The sequence below is a fragment of the Chanodichthys erythropterus genome, chromosome 8 (assembly GCF_024489055.1).
Source record: "Chanodichthys erythropterus isolate Z2021 chromosome 8, ASM2448905v1, whole genome shotgun sequence".
Classification (NCBI taxonomy): Eukaryota; Metazoa; Chordata; class Actinopteri; order Cypriniformes; family Xenocyprididae; genus Chanodichthys; species Chanodichthys erythropterus.
The window spans coordinates 37,126,501-37,148,372 of NC_090228.1; the positions used below are offsets into that span (position 1 = coordinate 37,126,501).

Consider the following 21,872-nt stretch of genomic DNA (forward strand, 5'->3'; position numbering starts at 1 on the left):
GAGCCATGTCAGAAGTCTGTGATTCAGCTCATTACCCACTAATGCGGCCACGCCCACGGAGCCAGCACTATTCAGAGGCAAATTCAGAGGCAATGCATGCATACATCGTCTCAATCGTGTATTTATTGTCTTGAAAAGTGTTTATTTGGACGTTAAAGCCATGGTTAGCGATCTGTAGAAGACATGCCGTTAGTTCCTAGTTCCTTTTCTTCTTTATATGAATTTGTGGCCTAAAGGTGTACAGAGAGCGCCCTCCGGCTGCAAGTATGAATTAAAAACACCATTCCTGAAATGTCCTCTTCTTCTTTAGAATAATTTGTGGACTAAATGTGCACAGAGAGCGCCATCTGGCTGCAAGTATGAATTAAAAACACAGTATCCAGCACTCATATTGATGACAATAAATATTACTTCTCAGTATAGAAAATTGACATAAATATATAAGAATCCATCAATATTTCTCCAAATGTGCATGCTTTTAAGCTAAAAGCCTATATGTAATGCCACAGAGGTAACATAATTGTTCAGACACTTTTTTTCACAGAAATAAATTATATTTTAAAGAATATAATAGAATACAATTATTTTAAATTGTAATAACATTTCACAATATTGCTGTTTATGATGAGCTGAGACATTACAGAGAGTTATTTTCACAGCCTACCTGACTGAAAGGCCTCATTAATATGCAAGTCATTTCAGGTCTGTTTTGACAGACACCGGAGGCAGAGATAAAAGCAATGTTGCAGTTTATTGAAATGATCAGCAGAGAAACAGGTGAGTATACTGATGAATATGATGATCTTGAAGGAGAGTGAGAATTAATACTGTCCTTTTCTTTATGATGCAGGTGACACTGGGAGGAGACGCTGGAGCTGGCAGACGAACACACTCACACACAGGCAGGTAAGCACACGAGGAGACCAGGAGACGATGGAGACGAAGGAGATAATGGAGACAGGTAAGTATCACTTTGGAGTCCTTGAAGGTAAGCGTACAACAGGTTGTATCACAAACGAGACCGGACAATGCGTGTGTGTGAGTGTGTGGTATTTATCCTGTGGTTGATGACTGCGGTGATGATTTGCAGGTGGCGGTGATTAGTAGGCTGGTGATTGAGTGCGTGGGTAAGGGAGTGAGGTGGAACCTGACGTGTCTGTGACAGTACCCCCCCTCCCACGGCCCGCTCCAGAGGGCCGTGGACCCCGACGTCGTGGTGGTCGTCCTCGAGGTCGTGGGGCAGGTCTGTCTGGGTGGTTGGTGTGGAAGGTCTGTAACAGAGCAGGATCAAGGATATCATTCTTGGGGACCCATGAGCGTTCTTCGGGACCGTAGCCCTCCCAGTCCACCAGATACTCTAAAAGACCACCACGGCGCCGGGAGTCCAGAATCTCACGTACAACGTAGGCTGTTCCATCATCCAGAATGAGTGGAAGGGGGGGCTCGACGGCTGCCACGTCAGGTTCTGTGGGAGGAAGAACAGAAGGGTGGTGAGGTTTTAATAGTGAAACATGGAAAGTTGGGTGAATTCTCTTGTATTGTGCTGGGAGTTGTAACCGGTAAGTGACAGGGTTGATCTGTTGAAGGATGGTGAACGAGCCAATGAAGCGGGGACTCAGCTTCTTGCAGGGCAGGCGCATCTTGATGTCTCTGGTGGACAGCCAGACCTTCTGCCCCGGTTGGTAGTTTGGAGCGTGGGAGCGCCGAAGGTCGGCTGTCGTCTTGCGCCTGCGCAGGGCTCTCTGCAGCTGGTGGTGAGCTGAGTCCCATACCCTCTCGCTCTCCCGGAACCAGTAGTCGACAGCCGGGACGTTGGAGGGTTCCCCGTCCCAGGGGAACAGTGAGGGCTGGAAGCCGAGCACGCATTGGAAAGGTGTTAATCCTGTTGTGGCTTGACGGAGGGAGTTCTGGGCGTACTCGGCCCAGCCCAGGTACTGGTTCCAGGAGTCCTGGTGGCCGTGACAGAAGGTACGCAGGAAGCGGCCAATCTCCTGGATCTTCCGTTCCGTCTGCCCGTTCGACTGAGGATGGTATCCAGACGACAGACTGACGGTCACACCCAGGAGGGAGAAGAAAGCCTTCCAGACCCGCGAGACGAATTGTGGTCCTCTGTCTGAGACTATGTCTTCGGGGATACAGTAGTGACGGAAGACATGGTTGAACATTAACTCTGCTGTGGCCATAGCTGTTGGTAGACCCTCCAGGGGAATAAGACGGCAGGCTTTAGAGAAGCGGTCTACGACGACCAGAATCCAGGTGTTACCATCAGACTCGGGGAGATCAGTGACAAAATCTACTCCCAGGTGTGACCAGGGTCTCTCAGGAACGGGCAGAGGATGGAGCTTGCCGGTGGGAAGATGGCGTGGGCTCTTGGAGATGGCGCACTCCCTGCAGCCCTGCACGTACCTCCTGACATCGTTGGCCATGTTTGGCCACCAGAAGCGCTGTTTGAGCAGCGAGAGGGTTTCATTGACCCCCGGGTGACCAGTGCCAAGTGAAGTGTGAACGGAGTGCAGAAGGAGAGTGCGTCGTGTCCTGGTGATGTAGCGCAAGCCCTGGGGACAACCCGGCGGAGTGCGTGAGGAGGCATTGGAGGAGGGTAAGGTCTCTTCTGACCATTCGATGGAGCTGACGAAAATAGATTCAGGCAGGATGGTTTCGGGTTCTTCGTTCTTTTCTTCTGGAGCGTGGAGACGAGAGAGAGCATCGGCTTTCAGGTTCTTTGAGCCAGGTCGGTATGCCTCCATTCCTCAAGGGCGAGTTTCACAGCCAGGAGTTCACGGTCCCTGATGTCATAGTTCACCTCTGCCGGGTTGAGTTTGCGGGAGAAGAAGGCGCATGGATGGAGCCTACTTGGATTCCCCAGCTGCTGCGACAGGACTGCTCCCACTCCTGTGGTGGAGGCATCCACCTCCACGACGAATGGTAGGTCCGGGTTGGGGTGGACTTGGGGTGGACGAGGAGGGGAGCGGTGGTGAAGGCTTTCTTGAGGGTCTCAAAAGCTTCTGTGGCAGGTTGGGACCAGGACAGAGACTTGGGCTGCTTACGGAGGAGGTTGGTGAGTGGGCTGACGATAGTACTGTAGTTCTTGATGAATCGACGGTAGAAATTGGAGAAACCTAGGAAGCGTTGGAGTTCTTTTACGGTGCTTGGAGCTGGCCAGTTCTGGATGGCAGATACCTTCCCCTCGTCCATCCGGATACCACTGTGATCAATCACATATCCCAGGAAGTGGACAGAGGGCTGGTGGAAAGAGCACTTCTCTGCTTTCAGGAACAGATGGTATTGCCGTAAGCGTTGGAGGACCTCCGCAACGTGGTGGCGATGTTCGGCCAAGTTCCGGGAGTAAATAAGGATGTCATCGATATATACCAACACGAACTTGTGGAGAAATTCCCGGAGCACCTCATGGATGAAATCCTGGAATACGGAGGGGGCGTTGACCAGGCCATACGGCATCACGAGGTATTCGTAGTGACCGGTGGGCGTGACGAAGGCGGTCTTCCACTCGTCCCCCTCGCGTATCCGGATGAGGTTGTACGCGCTGCGGAGGTCCAGCTTGGTGAACACAGTGGCACCGCGGAGATGTTCCAGGGCCGCTGGGACGAGGGGAAGTGGGTACCGGAATTTGACTGTGATCTTGTTTAGTGACCGGTAATCGATGCAGGGCCGCAAGCCTCCGTCCTTCTTGGCCACGAAGAAGAAGCTTGAAGCAGCAGGGGAAGTAGACGGGCGGATGTATCCTTGGTTAAGGGCCTCTTTGATGTATTCCTCCATGGCCTTCTCCTCCGGCACAGATAGGGGATAGATGCGTCCCCTAGGCACTGGCTCACCCGGTAACAGATCAATGGCGCAGTCCCATGGCCGGTGTGGAGGAAGCTTGGAGGCGCGTTGCGGGCAGAAGACGTCGCTGAAGGGGGCGTAGTCGGGAGGTATGTCGATGGAGCGTTTTTACACAGGGCTCTCGATGGAGGTAGCATTGATGGAGAGGTTCTTGGAGGGAGGAGATCTTGGAACAGGAAGGTCTGGAAAACAGCTGGAGAAACAGTGGTGGCCCCACTTCAGGACTTCGCCCGTGCGCCAGGAGATGTTGGGATTATGGAGCTCCAGCCACGGGCGCCCTAGAACCACGTCAGCGGTGGACTCCTCCAGAACCAGCAGATGGATGAGTTCTTGCTGGAAGATACCCACTTGTAGTTGAAGGGGTCCAGCAACACGGCGAACCGTCTTACGGCTCAGGGGTTTGCCCGTGATGGAGTTGATCTGATAGTGAGTCGGAGACGGCGAGGTCTTGAGCCCGAGGTGTCGACAGAGGGCGCCGGAGATGAAGTTTCCTGCTGACCCTGAATCGAGGAGTGCCACCACTGGAATGGAAACATCAGCAGCAGTAAGGTTTACGATTGTAGTGAGTGGTTTCATGTTCTGAATAGAGGGAATGGCCCTGGTGCTCAAGGAGACACGACTGCATACGAGAACCCACTCTGATGGCGAGCAGGATGAAACGTTCGAGTCCTATGGAGTCCTCGTATGCAGCGAGATGCAGCCGCACGTTGGGTTCCAGACCTTGTCGGAAGGTGGTGATGAGGGCTTGTTCGTTCCATCCGCTGGTTGCGGCGAGTGTTCGGAACTGCAAGGCATAATCGTTAACCGTATTGTTTCCTTGTTTTAAATTATACAATTTCTCACCAGTTGATGAATCAGTTAGGGGTTTTCCGAAAACTTCTCTGAAGTGAGAAACGAAAGCAGCATAGGATTTTACAACTGGTCCTTTCTGAGCCCAGAGAGAATCCGCCCATTGGAGGGCCTTACCTTGCAGTTGGGAAATCACGAACGCTATCTTCGCCGTGTCGGTAGGATAGAAGTGCGGCTGCATCTCCAGAACCAACTCACACTGAAGGAGGAATCCGCTGCAGTCCTCCGCCGATCCTGAGAAGGGCGCCGGTTTGGCCATGGGACTGGCGGTGAACACAGGAGAAGCAACGGTGGTGGTGGATGCGGAAGCAGCCGCGGCGGTGGATACAGGTGACGGTGACGGTGGTTGTGGAGTGAGTGCTCGTCGAAACGCGCCCACGAGCTCTTGGCTCATGCTGATCGATGGTTGTTATGGTCCGGTCTTCTGTTATGACAGAGAGTTTATTGAAATGATCAGCAGAGAAACAGGTGAGTAGACTGATGAATACGATGATCTTGAAGGAGAGTGAGAATTAATACTGTCCTTTTCTTTATGATGCAGGTGACACTGGGAGGAGACGCTGGAGCTGGCAGACGAACACACTCACACACAGGCAGGTAAGCACACGAGGAGACCAGGAGACGAAGGAGATAATGGAGACAGGTAAATATCACTTTGGAGTCCTTGAAGGTAAGCGTACAACAGGTTGTATCACAAACGAGACCGGACAATGCGTGTGTGTGAGTGTGTGGTATTTATCCTGTGGTTGATGACTGCGGTGATGATGTGCAGGTGGCGGTGATTAGTAGGCTGGTGATTGAGTGCGTGGGTAAGGGAGTGAGGTGGAACCTGACGTGTCTGTGACAACTAGTTTATTGTTCGGTTAACTTAATAGAATGGCACAGAAATATGATTACATCACTACACAAAAATAATATATGGTTTATTAAGTTGTAGATAATGACTAAAAGGCATTTACTGTACATTCAGTTAATCATTAATTACTATTGTGTCCATTCTTAACTAATGCACAATTGTGAATAAGTAAATCATTAATTACTAGTTTATATATGCTTAACTAATGCATAATTCTGACCCTTACAATGTAAAGTTAATCATTAATTACTAGTGTGTTCATTCTTAACTAATGCTTAATTGTGAACAAGTTAATCATTAATTAATGCTTAACCAATGCATTATTCTGGACCCTTAAAATAAAGTGTTACCCACAACGAAAAAGAAACCTTCACTTGGGCATTAGACGAGGACGTGACTGGATCCTGAAAGCAACAGTGGCTCAAAGAGCGAGGGGTTTTGTGAGAGATGCGTTAAGGTGACTGCTCTCACTCAGTTTGCCCTAACACTTGCAAAAAGGACCCTGAGAACCACAAACAGATGTTATGACCTCAATTTAGAAAACATACAAGATTATCTAGCTCTTAATTAAGATGCATAATATACGTACAAAATACTCATGAGTTCATTAGTAGAGACCATAAGACCTGAAATGAGCATGTCAGATATAGGGAGACAAAATTTGCAGGGCTGCTGGTACATTAAAACAAATGCCTGCAGAGGGTGCTAACACCCTGGTGTTGTTGTTGTCCCCCTTTACAGCAGATCGATCCTTGTTTAATATTGGCCAAATGACATTTAATGAAAATGTTCACTTAATCTTTGGCCAATTCTTTACCATAGAAATGCAACATTTCTTGCAAGAACATGTGGACATCAAAACATGCAAAGTGTTTAAACTTTTATTTTGAAATCACAATGAAGAGTTTGCATATTTTAGAAACATATTGATGTATTCTCCTGTATTGGCACACGTTTATAAAAGATATACCTTACAAATCTGATGAAATGGTGCACATCGTGTTCCCAGATGAATGTTATAAGCAACCCAAACTCACAGCAGATGCAGAAATGGAGTCTGTAATGTTTAATGTTATGTTAATTATAGACACTAGGGGGCAGGCAAACATAGTTAAGGGTTTTGGGGAGAGACAACTAAGAAGAAGAAGAAGTGAAGTGTGTTGAAATGCATGTGTGAAGTGGAGGGAGACTACTGGAGGAATAAAGTGTGTTAATTCCTACACCAGCCTTGACTGTGATTAAGATAAGATCATTATAGAGTCCTCTTTAAAAGAGCCGAACTCAGACCCCTTTAAGCGAACCAAGAGATGAACCAAGTGAAAAGGGACCAAGCTCTCTTTTCATTCAGTTTTCCTGTCTCTGAAAGAGGACTCAGATCCTTTTTTGGTCTACTCAAGTAGGAATGTGGTCTCAGACCTCTGTGTGTTCATATTGTTGCTTTTTGGATCCAGTCCAGTTCAGTGTTTGATGGCTGACCCTATGGCCTTCAACATTTGATCCCATTCACTTACGTTGTGCCTCAATAACCAAGAAATTTGTTTGTAAAGATTATTAAATATTATGTAATAAAATGACATTGCTACAAATGGTCTTGAATGAGCTTAAGTTGTTTATATTTTGCACAAAAATTGTTGCAATATTACATCAGTATTCTTGCACTATATCACACATCCATCTTTGTAAATAACATTTGTTTTGAATTGTTTTCCTTAAATCATGTTTTTACTGCAGAAGGCAATAATAAAATCATACACAAGAATAAAGTAATAGATATTAACATGTACACAGCTGAACCTGTGTCCAGCCATAAAACAGTTTGTACCATATGAAATGCTAGTACAGTTATCACTAATACATGGTTTTCACTTTGTTATTTTTTTTTTTTTCCACAACAGTGATCCGGTACATCAGTCAATGACCACATTTGAGCTTCTCACTTACTTCTCTCAAATCGAGATCTGTGAGTTGTAGCCAAATCTTTGGGTAGCTCTCCAGATAGCCTACAGTCTCCCTGTGACTGTTAAAATCAATGCAATTGAAATAAACTGCTTTAAATTGGCATTTTTTTAAATTTAGGGATTTTTTCAGTTAAATTTTTAACTGGCATGGCATGCAGGCACGTCTCTCTTTCACAGTTAAAAACACAACAAACAAGTGTACGTTGTGAACAAATCATTTGTAGAGATCTAAGACAGACAGTCTTATGTAACGGTCTAATAATGCAGATCATGGATTGTCATCCGTGGAATGTGCACAATTTTAGGCCCCATTTACACGCGACAGACAAATCTTTGACAGATTTAGTGAAATCGTCGTCAAATACCCAAAATTAGAGACAAATTGGTGCTCATTTACGTAAATGACAATCACACTACAATGTGAATTATCAAAGACGCAATCTAAGAGAATCGACGATGCATCGCTGACGCTCGTGAGATATTTGGCATGTTAAATATCTGGATCTGTCTGCGATTCAAAATCCTGCTGTGTGGAATGAGTTCTTACTGAAAATGACATCAGCGATGACCTACAGCCAATGAGAGAGCAAGATACAGGGCAGCAGGAAGTTCAGGGAGGAGTTATAGACCTGCGATTCACCAAACATTTTCGTAATTTTTTTATTTTGATCACAAGCTTATTGCAGGCTAAAATTTTTAATAACCATTCAAGTCTCACAAGTGTCCTTGCCTCATTCCCTTATCACTTCTCGTGTGTTTGGTTGTAAAAATATAGTTTGCGAACCAGACAGTTGTCTGCGATTCTTCCTATTGTAAAGTCATGCAATGTGAAACCCTGATCCATCGAGTAATGTGCACACAGCAGTGACTGAATGCTGTTCCAGATAGTCATACAGTGTGAAAAGAACAGTGATCTGATGAGTTTGAAAATCATGCAGTGTGAACTTGACATTACTTGACACGGGTAAATTGCAATTGTTTTTTGTTTTTTTTAATGAGGAATCGTGACAGCCCTACTTTTGAGTCACATGATGTTGATGGGTCCTGTCTGTCTCTGTGTTGAAACTTTATACAAAGTTACATGTATATACAGCTCAGACTTCTATACATCTATTTCAAATTTCAAACACACATTAGTCCTCATTAATACAGGTTCATATGTTAATGATTTTTCATGATTTTCATCTTAAATCCATACACTGAAGGTTCAGAATTATTGGAATCACATTCTGCACATCTCCTGTTATTTTAAGGGAAACAGTATGTAACCACTGAATGTGTTGTGGTTATTCTCGCTGTCACGTATCCTCCTGCCAGACCAAAGTCTCACATAGACAACATCTCCAACCTCCAGGATCAACACAACTCCATTTGAAGAGTTTAAATCATTCTGAGGGTGATAATCATTTGCTATAACCATCTTCTGTCCATTCTTGTAAATGGCTGCAGTTGCTACATTTGGGCCATGACCAAATAAAGAGAATCTGAACATGTACGCTCCTTTCAGTGGGGCTGTGAAAATACCTAAATCAAATAACAAGAGACAAAGAATCAGCTGTTTCCTGTATGATTGCTTCATTACCAAACACACTGTGTAATAGTTTTGAAAGATGGCAGATAATTTCAGGCTACATGTACACAATAACATTGTCTGAAAAACAGACAAGTTTTTTCTTTGCGTTTTTCGCGTAACGACAACGACATTTTCAAAACAATCCCTGTTCACACAGATCCATGGAAACAATTCAAACATTGTATTCTGCTGCTGGGCCAGTAGTTGGAGATGTCACTTAGAAAGAAACACTACATGCCTAGAGATTGATCACATATACGCATAACATCACAGTTTTCACAAATTCACATTTTTGTAGTTTACACAGAGACGATTGTTTTCAACATTGTTTCCAAAATCTTGCACTTGAAAAAGTTATTTACGAACACTTTCAAAAAGCACAAAAATACTCAAAGTTTTTAGTTGAAACTGCTGTCGTGTAAACGTTAGTGATGGGAAGTTCGGATCATTTTACCGACTCAGACTTTTGAGTCTCATTCAACAAAATGAACGAATCTTTTTTCGAGTCATTTCGTTCATTTCGTTCATTTTAGCAAAATGTAATTCAAATGTTACGTGTTACTTCCCCAACACATCTACTACTTATGCAAACGTTGATCCCACTACAAACAATACAAAACTACAATGCTATAAGATTCAGAAATTATTAATTCATTACCTGGGTCTTCAGCTTATGATAAGCTGATTAAGCTCACCTCACCTCTTGTCTGACAAGTCTTCGGGTTTAAGTCATTCCTTAATGACGTGACAGGCAGTCCCATGCTAAACCAATGCATTCTGAGCCGGTAAGAGAATTGATTAGTTCATTTCATGAGTATTTCGGGTTTTTGAGTCGTTCCTTAATCACGCGACAGACCCATATGCTATTTCTGACATTTCTGTCACTGTTTTTGTTACTGTTTCTTGAGGATCTGTTTATTTATCTCAAGTAATAAATAAAGCCCTGTTATAAATAAAATATTGATTAATTTATCTTTTTGACTGTCTATCTGTAAATAAACACTAGGCTATATAATAATCCAAGCCTACAATACAAAGTATTTATAGCCTAGTTTGTTCATTTTTACTCCAATTTTGAGTTTGCTGTTATAATAATTGCTTTTCCTAGGCAGACTTGACATATTGGTCTAATATATGTATAAGAAGATTGCTCAAAAAGGACATAATGACATAAATTAAAAGCAAATAACATTTTGAATTTGAATTATTAATGTTAGTTTAAAACATCAAGGTTATGATAACTTCAGCTTTAACAGTTGTAACACAAACTCAAACAAAACTGGAGAGTTAACGTTATTTACTAATAAATATAATGTGCTTGGGTCACACAGCATATGGGTCTGTCACGTGATTAAGGAACGACTCAAAAACCCGAAAGACTCATGAAAAGAACTAATCAATTGAATCATCAGGTGAACTACTACTAGCAGTACAGAACCTGTAGAATATTGCACATGCGTGACTGAACGAATCACCCCCCGAGACGACTCGTTCTTCCCGAGTCACATTAAAGATTCGTTCAAAATGAACGAATCGTTCAAGAACGACACATCACTAGTAAACGGCTCCTAATTCTCTTATACACATTACACAACTGCAGAGAGGTCTGAATGGAGCAGAAGGTTTTCATTACTATAAACTGAGTTTTATGACTCCATTTCATTGATAATTACCTGTAATTGGGTTGTAGGCGTTCCCTATGTTTGTGAAGACTTTCTTGTAGGTCAGTGTGATTTCAGTCGTAAAAGGCCCAATATATCCTTCACCAGATTCAAGCAGTCCAGCTGAAAAAGCTATTTCTCTGTCTGTTATTGAAAAACATAAGCAATATTGTGATATATTACTGTATTACACTGAGAATGAACACACTGAATTTAACATCATTCAAGCACACTTTCACCTCTATTTTCCTTTCTCAACTCCTCCACTTGACCCAGAATAAGATTTGAAATTTCTGTGAAGGAATAAAGATTCTGTTAAATGACATTTCCACTGATTATTGTAATAGATAACACAATTTACACAGTATACTGTACACTCAACTTTACACTAACATTTACACTATACAATGTATTGCATTGCTGTTTTACTTTGAGGATCATTGATAAAAGAGTGAATGTTTTGGTGAAGTACCTTCATTTTTCTTGTTCAGCTCATCCCTCAGTTCTCTGATGTTTTCTTTCTGCTCTGTAATGGTGGCAGTCAGTTCTGTAAGTACTGAACTAAATTTAAACTTCCATAACTTTTTCATACTTTCACTTTTTGAAGGGCTTTCACTTGAGCAATAATCTGCTGAGTATCTGCGAGTCTAATAATCTGCGAGTCTTGTGTCTATATTCCAAAGCGTTCTTGAAGAGCTGAAGAAATATAGATTCACTTTCTTAATCTTTGTCAAAGTAGTAGATTAGACAGCTGACATCACAGTATGAGCAATATGGTGTTATAAATATGCAAATTATTGCATTTCATTTTATTCTGGGACTACCCTGTCATGTATGTAGTGTCCATCACATTACCTGTATTTTCTGTTCTTAGTCGCTCCATTTCAGTCTCCAGAGATTTCATTTTTGTTTCCATGGTCTTTATTTTCCCCAGTTCTTCCAGGATGTTAATGTTTGGTGAAAATACCTCATCTGTCGATATAGCCCACACATTGAGCATGAAAACCGTTATAAAAATCATCATTGTTGTGCTCTCGGTTTCTAGCAATGTACTGAATCAACTGAATTAATGTTCTCTTATATTTAAAGACAACTTGCGTAATTGTTTAAACTGTCCAATAGACTTTAGACTGCAAATATGTTTTGGGTTACGACTGTAACCTTTGTTCCCTCAGGAGGGAAAGAGATGTGTCGAATGAGGACACTATGGGGAATGCCTCTGCGTGACTGCATCTGAAGCACATATGCACCACAGAAGATACATAGGGAAGCCGGTACATATTAAAGCAAGGTCCTCACAGGCATTCATGAAGTATGCCAAAGGGACTCAGTGTCTTGTTCTCTTTTCAGTGAACAAAGGTTACAGTCATAACCTGAGATGTTCCCTTTCGAGAGAACTTGCTCTGCATCAAATGACGACACTGTGTGGAAGGAGATGTCCACTGTGTTATACTGACTAATTTCTGTCCTTGAGTGAAACTGTACAGGAATAACTCAGGACGAGAGCACTTGAGCACCAGGTGTAGAAGGAAGATCCAAACTGTAAAACCTTATAAAGGTGTTTGGGGAGGCCCATCCCATCCTGCAGCATCAAATACTTTCTGAAGGGAGACCCGCTTTAGAAGTTGCCATACTTCTTGTGAATTGAGCCCTTACCAATAGAGGTGAAGGCAGACGCTCAACTCATAAGATGTAGAAATTGTCTCCACAGTCCACTGTCTGATTGTTTGTTTAGAGGCCGGGTATCCCTTCTTGGATGATTCAAAGTACACCAGAAACTGATCGGTCTTCCTCCACTGAGAAACCCCACCTTACAAAAAATAAGTATACGTCAGGTTCATTTTATAGAGTATACTTAAGTGATGTTCAGTTATGTTTTTAAAAGAGCATAATAAAAAATAGCAATTGCATATAACTGCTTTTTATAAGAGCAATTATAAAGAGAAAAAAAAACTCTTTAAAAAAACCCTTGGAGTAAATATCACAAATGTGCAGATTTAAGTAAATGTAAAAGCTGATGGGACACTATTGAGAATATTGCTTCAGAATAAATTATACTTACACCACAAATAAATCCTCTTTTTTCCAAACAAGCAACTTTTTTGGATCTGTCCACACAATGGACATTTCGACCACTACTGTCACAATACGTGACAACGATTGTGAGCTGAAGACCTGCTGCCTGGCAGACACAACAGGAACCATCCCACTGTCCTTCTGGGACTCACAAATAGACCTGGTGGAGGTAGGAAAATCATACTTCTTCACAAATTTGTCTAGCAGGAAATTCAATGACACCACACTGACCACTACACGCATGTCCACTATCACACCAATACACACAAAAATATCAGTAGCTACAACTGATAACACACAAACACCTCCGCCCACACTACACACTGTTACCACAGTCATCACTGGTGCAGAAAACAATGTCCCAAATGCCACACCGGCCAACATACCTTGACCTCAAAGGACAAATACCACCTTCACAAAGGTACCAGTTACATCATGTCTAGTATGCACTTACGAGGAGGCATTAATCGTCTTTTGCGATTTATTGAAGAGCCATAGAACAACACTGTGTTTTCATCAGGAACACACTTATTCACTTCTGTATCTATAACTTATCCGAACGGTACCCCTTGAGTCCCCCTAGTGGGCTGGATAGTGAAGCACACCTTTCATGTAATAACCTGACACCTCCCCCTTTAAGTCAAATGCCTGAGGATACATTTACATTATTTACGTTATAATTATTACATAATTTTCTATTACCTCACCCCATACAAAGACTATGTATTTAACCATTTAGAACTCACCCGAACATGTTTTTTCAAACCAAACATAACATTACTCTTTCCTTTGCTGTCACACATCACTGTTTCTGAATTCTTCCCATCACATTTCAGGATATTCATTATTATTCAGTATAACCAAGCCTGGTCACACAATTCAATAAAGATATTTGTTACTGACAATATGTTGTCACTTTTTCACAAGTTCAGCAGGCTTGCTTACTCTGCCTGATCTAGTGATTTTAAATTTCCTAGCAATTGTCCCTACAGGTACATCAGAGTCCACATGAGGTTGAACTTTTAATGGTGACTGTTCTAAATTCTCCTCTGTCATTAAAGTAAATCCCGAAACTCCATCTGGCAGCAGCTGAAGATGCCTGCGATTTCTCCTTTTCTCTCCTTCCTTTTCGCTGAAGACCTCGTATGACCTTGGAGTAGCGCTCTCTGCCATCACGGTAGCAGGTCCCTTCCACTTTGCTTCATCGTCTAACTTTAACAAGACTGAATCTCCAGGTCTCAGAACAGGTAAGTCCTTCACGCCATGTCGTCTGTTAAAGTAGTATGCTTGTTTTTCTTTTGCGGCTTTGTCTCTTTCTTTTACACTTGATTTGCTTGGCCACTTTGGTCTTAGGTTTTTCGGTAAGGTGGGTAGGGTAGTACGTATTTTCCTCCCCATAAGCAATTCTGCTGGGCTGACACCTGTAGAAGAGGTAGGGGTGGCTCGAAAACACATGAGTGCTATTAACGGGTCATCCTGTTTCAGAATGCGCTTCGCTGTCTGAACTGCCCGTTCAGCCTGTCCGTTGCCCTGTGGATTATATGGACTTGATGTAATGTGCTGAATATTGTACATACCACAAAAGCTTCTCCAGGTGTCACTGGAGAACTGTGGTCCATTGTCGCTAACAATTTGTTCTGGTATGCCGAATCTCGCAAACAACGCTTTAAGTCTCTGAATGACATGCTCTGCTGTAGTGCTATGTAGCAGAAGAATTTCCAAGTAGCGCGAGTAGTAGTCAGATACTACCAGGTATTGTTTTCCTTTATGCATACACAAGTTGGTGGCTATTTGCTGCCACGGTCTTTCAGGCAGTGTTGTTGACTTTAGAGGTTCTTTGCGTTGTGCACGTTTGTTTTCTATGCAAAACTTGCATGTTTCTATCTTTTGTCTAATATCCTCAGAAATTCTGGGCCACCACACAGTCTCTTGAGCCCGTGCCCTGCATTTTGGCAAACCTTGGTGTCCATCATGAATTCTGCTAAGCATCTAATGTCTCATTACTTTTGGAATTACTATGCGATTCCCTAGCACAATCAGTCCATCACTCACAGACAAAGAGTCTTTCCATTTGTAGAAACTCTGTACACTGTTAGGAACGCTTTTAGCATATTCTGGCCATCCTTTGGTTACAAATCTCTCTACAGTCCGTAGCTGCTCATCCTTTTGTGTCTCCGTTTTTATTTCTGTCAACTTACGCTGTGACACTGGCAGACATCCGATGATTGCATTCACGTGACAACTCACATCTGCTGTCATAAAGTCCTCTGTAGTGTTCAATGGGCTACGTGACAGCGCGTCCGCAACAACCAAGCTTTTGCCAGGCGCATACTCCGCTTTCGCATTAAAACGCATGAGTCTCAGCAAAAGTCTCTGACATCTCACTGGCACAGTGTCCAAGTCTTTACTGTTGATCAGTGGTATTAATGGCTTGTGATCAGTAATCAATTTAAATGTGTCCATGCCCACCAAGTATTTCTGGAACCTTTCACACGCCCATACGCCTGCAAGGCATTCCTTCTCTATCTGGGCGTACCTTGTTTCAGAATCTGTCAGCCTTCTAGAACAGTACGCGACCGGTTTCCAGCTGTTTCCATGCTTTTGCAGTAAAACACCACCGATACCGTAACTGCTAGCATCTGCTGATACCACTGTTTCTTTTCCCAGATCATAGTGTGCCAGGACTGGAACTTTAGTGAGCGCGCTTTTAAGTGAGCTGAATGCACTTTTCTGTGGTTCATCCCATGCCCATGCACGTCCTTTCCTGAGCATCTCATACAAAGGACCTCCCTTCGTTGCCAAGTCTGGGATGTATTTGCTCATGTAGTTTATGAGGCCTAACGCCCTCCTCAACTCATTTACATTGTTTGGTTCTTGCAAATCACTTATTGCACGTACCTTTTCAGGGTCTGCTTTGACACCTTGTGCATCCACGACATGTCCCAGGAAACTCAACTCTGCTTTCCTGAATACGCACTTGTCTTTATTCAATTTGAGACCCACACTTTTCATCCTTTCTATTACTATCTTCAAGTGGTTGTCGTGCTCTGCCCTGTCCTTCCCATACACAATCACGTCATCCATGTATACAGCAACTCCTTCCATGTCCGCTAGAAGCTCGTTCATTTTTCTTTGGAAGATCTCTGGAGCTATGCTGATCCCGAACGGTAGTCTCTTAAAACAATAGCGCCCCACCGGATGAATGTCGTCAGCAAACTACTCTCATTACATAACGGAATCTGCCAAAATCCAGATGCTGCGTCTAATGATGTGAAAACGTTGCTCCAGCTAATTTAGCTAGGATCTCGTCTGTTGTGGGAAGCATGTATCTCTCTCTTTTTATGTTGTCATTCAGCTTATTTAATCCAACACAAATTCTGATGGCACCATTAGGCTTCATGACCGGCACCATAGGTGCACACCAGTCTGTAGGCTGTGTGATTCTTTCCACAACACTTTGTTCCTCTATTATCTGTAGTTCTGCTTTAACTTTAGGCAGTAGCGGTAATGGTATATACTTAAATACTTCTTTCAGGTGTATTTTTACCGGCTCTGTTCTCATTGTACCACTTCCTTCAAAAACTGTGTTTATCTGTTCTACTCTTTTAACTAGTCCCATCTCAGCAGCTGTCTGTCGGCTTAGAAGGTTACTGACAGTTTCTCCTGCCACCACATACACAGTAATGGCGTACTTTCTACGTTTATGCTCCGCTTCTGCAGTGAACTATCCAATGCAATTTAATGATCCACCTGGGCTGTCTAGTACTATGTTTGACTGAAGGAGCTGAGCTCTTGGGTGAAGTTTTTCAAATGTCTCCATGTTCATTACGGTAACATCAGCTCCCGTATCGATCTTAAAACTAACTGGAGTATCACCTATCTTAAGCAACACAGTCCATTTAGCTTCTTCTGACTCGTTTTTGTTACTCACTGCACCCAGGTAAAAGCTCTCTTCACTCACTTCTTTCGCCATCACTTGTCTCACGGTTTTTGATTTGCACATTCTCGCCCAGTGTCCTTTTCTTTTGCATTTCCTGCATTCAGTATCAGCTGCTGGGCATTTTCTGATGTCTTTGTGTCCTGTTTTACCACATCTGCCACATTCATTCTCTGTATCCTCTCTTCTTTTCTAACCACCCTTTTTGTGTTTCTCTTTCGTCCAGGGCCTATCTGCTGCTTTTGAAGAACGTCTGGAGGCTACCTCTTGCACGCTGCTCGATGACTGACCCTCCTGCTGGCTGATCTGCTGCGCGACATCTTCAGCCTGCCGCGTCATTTGCACCGCCGTTTCCAGTGTAAGTGCTGTCATTAGCTGCATTCTTCTAGAAAGCTCGTTATCTCGAATTCCGACTACAAGTCTGTCTCTAATATGTTCATTTCGACTTGCACCGAATTCACAGTTCTCACTGAGTTCGTAAAGGGCTCTGATGTAGCACTCCGCCTTTTCTCCGGGCCTCTGCACTCTCTGGTGAAAACATGCCCGCTCGTGTATCACGTTCTTTTTAGGCAAAAAATACTCATAAAATTTTCCGAGAACTGTCTCGTACTCCTCAGCACTTTCCTCTGCAGTAAAGGTGAACGATTTGAAGATGTTCTCAGCTTCAATGCCCATAGCATATATTAAAGTGTTAATCTGTACCTCTTTATCTTCTTTACTCAGCTTTGTAGCAGTCCTGTAGCGTGCAAATCTCTGCCGCCACATTGGCCACTCTGTTGGACGATCAAAATTACAACTTTCTGGTGGGTTAAATTTTGACATCTTGCTCTTTTCTTGTCTTTATACTTCTGACACCATGTCTAGTATGCACTTACAAGGAGGCATTAATCGTCTTTTGCGATGTATTGAAGAGCCATAGAACAACACTGTGTTTTCATCAGGAACACACTTATTCACTTCTGTATCTATAACTTATCCGAACGGTACCCCTTGAGTCCCCCTAGTGGGCTGGATAGTGAAGCACACCTTTCATGTAATACCCTGACACATCACAGGATCACAGTATTGCCCAGAGGTTGAGCGGAGCAATCTAACTAAAATTATTTCTGTGTTACAGAAGTTGAATGGTTGCTCACAGTTTTGTCATCAGCTGGGGGTGGGCAGCCTGACCCATCTGCGTTGTTGGGGTAATTAGTCCTCACCGTGGAGTCAAAGCACGGTTAGGCAAGTGACTGCCTTTTCTTTTAATTTCTTACATTGGTTAGATGGATTTGGATGCAAAATTGTGGTCAAGTAGTTACAAGATGCAGAGTGCTTGTTGTCGGGGACCCCCTGGTGACCTTTGTACTCAAGTCCCAGGGGTACTGAGCATCAATGTCCCTAGTCAGTGCTATCAGGGACTTGTTGGACGACTTGGCTCTGCCTTTTTCAATCCATTTACCATTGTGAGGCCAAAAGCCATGTCGCATTCCAAAGTGGCTTGATGTTTTTATCAGCAATCTGTTTAGAGTGGGTATAGTACTGGACTACTGGGTGTAATACTGGCAAAATTGCCCTTGGCAGCAGGAGAGGTGGTAAGAGCAGGGACGGGAAGTCTTGTGTTAAACTCTGTTTCTGCTTTGGTTACACCTTGTAATTAAATTGGCTGAGACTTAAATAGTTCCATTGTTGGGGCGACAATGTAAAAGCTGGGGGTAGATTGTGGTAGGGTTAATAAGTTCCCTCCCCCATACTTAGAGTGGCAGCCTATAAGCACTCGGTTCTTGTCTATTTAAAGACTGCGATTATGCCACCTAGAGATGCGTCAGTGCTAGCTCCGCCCCTTAGGGTGCGTATGCCTCAATTCAAAGCTGGAATAGAAAGAGTCGAGGCTTCGCGGTGGTGTGTAGGCTGTGATTACCCCCAGTGATCATTACCCTGGAAGATTGTTGTGCTGCTGTTTTTGTTTTGTGTGTATTTGTTTTGTTTTCTTCCATGATGAAGTTGGTGGCTGTGGCAGTAGCTGCTCTGATTGTCTCACCTCTGTTGGACGGTGTGCTCTGGCCTGCCCTCAAAAAGCCAGTTATAAAAAATTACCGGCTTCGTGTATGCGTGTTGGCGTGATTCTGTGGGCCCCTGAGTCGGGAGGCTAGCTGTTCCAATACCTTGTGGCTTGCAGGTTGTGATTATTTACTTCAATGTGTGTGTGTGTGGTTTAAGAATAGTCACTTTACAGCTAGCCTCGAGTTACTGCTGTGCTCTGGTGTAATTGAAATACTCCCTGAAGCCCCGCCTCTCTAAAAAAGATAAAAAAAGTGGAGCATATTAAATGAATAACACACCGTGCTCCTCCATAAAGTTAAAAAGATTAACAATCTGAAATGACACTACTCAATTTAGCTCTGCCCATAACCTCTCAATTCTTTGATTATGCACTGACCTGCCAGTAATAACACTATATCTGTTTAATCCTCTTCTGTAAAGCATGAAACAGTCAACACCAGTGTTTTCAAGTCCATGATCACACCTCAAGGTAGATGATAGTATGACTGAAACCACCAACACAGCCATGGAACACCATCCTCCATCTCGCAAGTTTGTGGTTTCCATCGATGTGCCTAAGAGAAATTGAAACCAGAGTAAATAATGTGTGGTAAAAGCATAATAAGGTCAAGGTTACGCAGCAATAATTTAAACATTAAAAGAAACAAGTCTTAATTATGAGCTCTTTGGCTTTTGTTGCTTGGTCCATTTTGCTGTAGACTTCAAATTTGACTTCAAATCAAGTGTTTTTATCAGATAAAATTTGACCCCCAACCCAAAAAGATCACTCAATATGAGTGTATACTGTACATCCCCTACTTCTGACTGGCTACAAGTGTGTCTTTGTGCTTGGTTCAATCCATTTTCAACATTTTTCAAAAATTGCGTAATGCAATTTTAAGTACTACTTCATGTCCAAGTGGATTGTAAGAAACTGACTCTTGACTTTGTGCTACTTCATTTACACTAAGTTGATCTTTAAGGAATTTACTCACCATAATTGATTTGGAGTTACAACACTGTAAATTCATCGACAGATTGAACGCCGTCTTCTGAACGACCGTCCTTGTAGACTGTCTGACAATGCTCTCCTGAAATGCTGTATTGAGGTCTGTCCTGATGTTCAGCAATGACAGGTGGAGGAAACAGTGTATAAATGTTCTCAGACCTGGCTCTTTGTCTGGATTCATAAGCAGTCCGCACTAAATTAAGACATTCGTATAAGGACTCCAATGTAGTTACTGCTGGTCTATTTCTTGAATCCTCAACAAATCTTGAGACTTGAGGGTTTGAATGCGATCACAAAGTTCTCTATGCATCCTATCATGCGCAAAAGAATCATTTTGCATTTGTTCAATACAATAGCATTTGTTTATGTGCTCATTACTACATTCACATATTGAGGTAGCTGCTAATGTGTTAACTCACTTTTTATCCAGCACAAATATTCCTTATTTTATCAACACTACTAATGGACAAATACAATAGATAACTTTTGTTTATTTTGTGTAGATTTATTTATTTACTCTATTTTCATTCATATAAACAGTGTTGGCAACAGCGGATTCTACATAATAGCACACATCACTCACTCAGTTGTCTATTTCATGTTGTGATGTGCTCATCTGTAATACTTAAAAAAAGATTTTCCTGTCAGATGTTAAATAAACATTTAGTAAGCATCTTTAAGATGTTTATGGTTCAGAATATGTACAATTGTAGGGTATTTATATTAGGGTATAAGTACATAAATATGTAAATGCAATTGTTGTATACTTAGCATAAAATAAATGTACTTCAAATACATTTTAGTATATTTATTATTTATTTTTCACTAGGGATCATTAAATTGTTTATTATAAACAGCAGGAAACAAAGCACTACACGCTATAACACTAGACCATGAACTGATGAAAACTAATGGCTTAAATACACAAGGAAAGCTAATCAACAGAACAGGGAACAGATGTGAACTAATTAGAAACCATGGAAACTAACTAGTGGTGGGAAAATGAGAACAATAAGCGCACTAAGCTATATCACAATTGTGTTTTCTGTTTGATTGACAGATGCGTAGAAACCTGATGAATTGATAAAAAAAAAAAGTCAAGAAGGGAGAAAAATTCTCCAGTAAGGTGCACATAGCACCCCCCCCAAAAAAAACGGCCAGAATCTGTCACAGGAAAAAATGTCCGCCTCTAGTGTTCAGACATATTATAGACTGTTAATTATTGTATTTTTAAGGGTCTTCCCCTGTATATCCATAAAAGGTATGAGGAAAGCATGTTTAACTTACATGTTCCTCCTCTTCTTCATCCTGAGCTGCACTGTCACCTTGGTCACCACTGCCATCATCATCCTCCTCTGGCAGCTGAAAGGTTGAATTACACTATTAGAAGTTGCATTTTTACTTTTGAAAGCAGTCTCTTCTACTTACCAAGGCTGCATTTGATGAAAAAATACAGTAAAAAAATAATACTGTGAAGTAGTTTTACTTTAATATTCTAAAATAGTTTTTACTATTAACTGTTTTCTATTTTAATCTATTTTAAAAGTAAGTTATTCCTGTGATCAAAGTTGAATTTTCAGCATCATTAACTCCAGTCTTCAGTGTCACATGGTCCTTCAGAAATAATTCTAATATGATGATTTGATGCTCAAGAACACAAAAAAATGAAGCAGCACATTTCAAAAGAAATGTCCGAGCATCAATTCAGCATATTAGAATGATCAAAGATCAAGTGGCACTGAAGACTAAAAAAATGATGCCGAAAATTTTCCGTCAAAGGAATAAATTAAATTTTGCAACATCTTCCAAATCTCAATATCTTTGACTGGCAGTGTACATTTTTACATTTAGATAATAAACAGTGCACAAATTCTCAAAGAACTTACATTTTAACGATTACTTCCCTCACTGCTGACTCCTTCAAGCTGGGGACACACTGAACGACTAGAAGAAACATTCTAAGACTGAAATCAACACACTTAAAAACTGTTTCCTTCGACTGAAGTGGATTTAAATACTTACAGATTATAAACAGACTGAACGCAACTGGCTCTGACTCCACGTGTTTGGGCAAGATCAGTTAAAAGT

General features: G+C 42.3%; 1 protein-coding gene across 2 annotated transcripts; it reads right to left on the reverse strand.

Annotated features, from left to right (window-relative positions):
• Positions 1 to 7,140: 7,140 nt before the first annotated feature.
• On the reverse strand, positions 7,141 to 11,807 carry LOC137024043 (complement C1q-like protein 4). 2 transcript variants are annotated; one of them, XM_067391196.1, is made up of 5 exons: positions 11,596 to 11,807; positions 11,213 to 11,287; positions 10,980 to 11,033; positions 10,753 to 10,884; positions 7,141 to 9,030 (listed from the first exon to the last, which is right to left on the reverse strand). In XM_067391196.1, the coding sequence occupies exons 1-5, from the start codon at positions 11,762 to 11,764 to the stop codon at positions 8,750 to 8,752; spliced, it is 711 nt and encodes a 236-aa protein (XP_067247297.1). In that variant the 5' UTR covers positions 11,765 to 11,807; the 3' UTR covers positions 7,141 to 8,749. The 2 variants fall into 2 exon arrangements, with proteins under 2 accessions (XP_067247297.1, XP_067247298.1); XM_067391197.1 differs by having other exon boundaries at positions 7,144 to 9,030; positions 11,213 to 11,266; positions 11,596 to 11,806.
• Positions 11,808 to 21,872: the final 10,065 nt, after the last annotated feature.

Bases quoted from the DNA above. Each gene is read 5' to 3' on its own strand.
- LOC137024043 (XM_067391196.1), bottom strand. From the start codon at position 11,764: ATGATGATTTTTATAACGGTTTTCATGCTCAATGTGTGGGCTATATCG. The intron at 11,034-11,212 runs GTACTTCACCAA...ATTCCTTCACAG, and splicing joins GCTGAACAAGAAAAATGAAG to AAATTTCAAATCTTATTCTG. The intron at 10,885-10,979 runs GTGAAAGTGTGC...TTTCAATAACAG, and splicing joins GTTGAGAAAGGAAAATAGAG to ACAGAGAAATAGCTTTTTCA.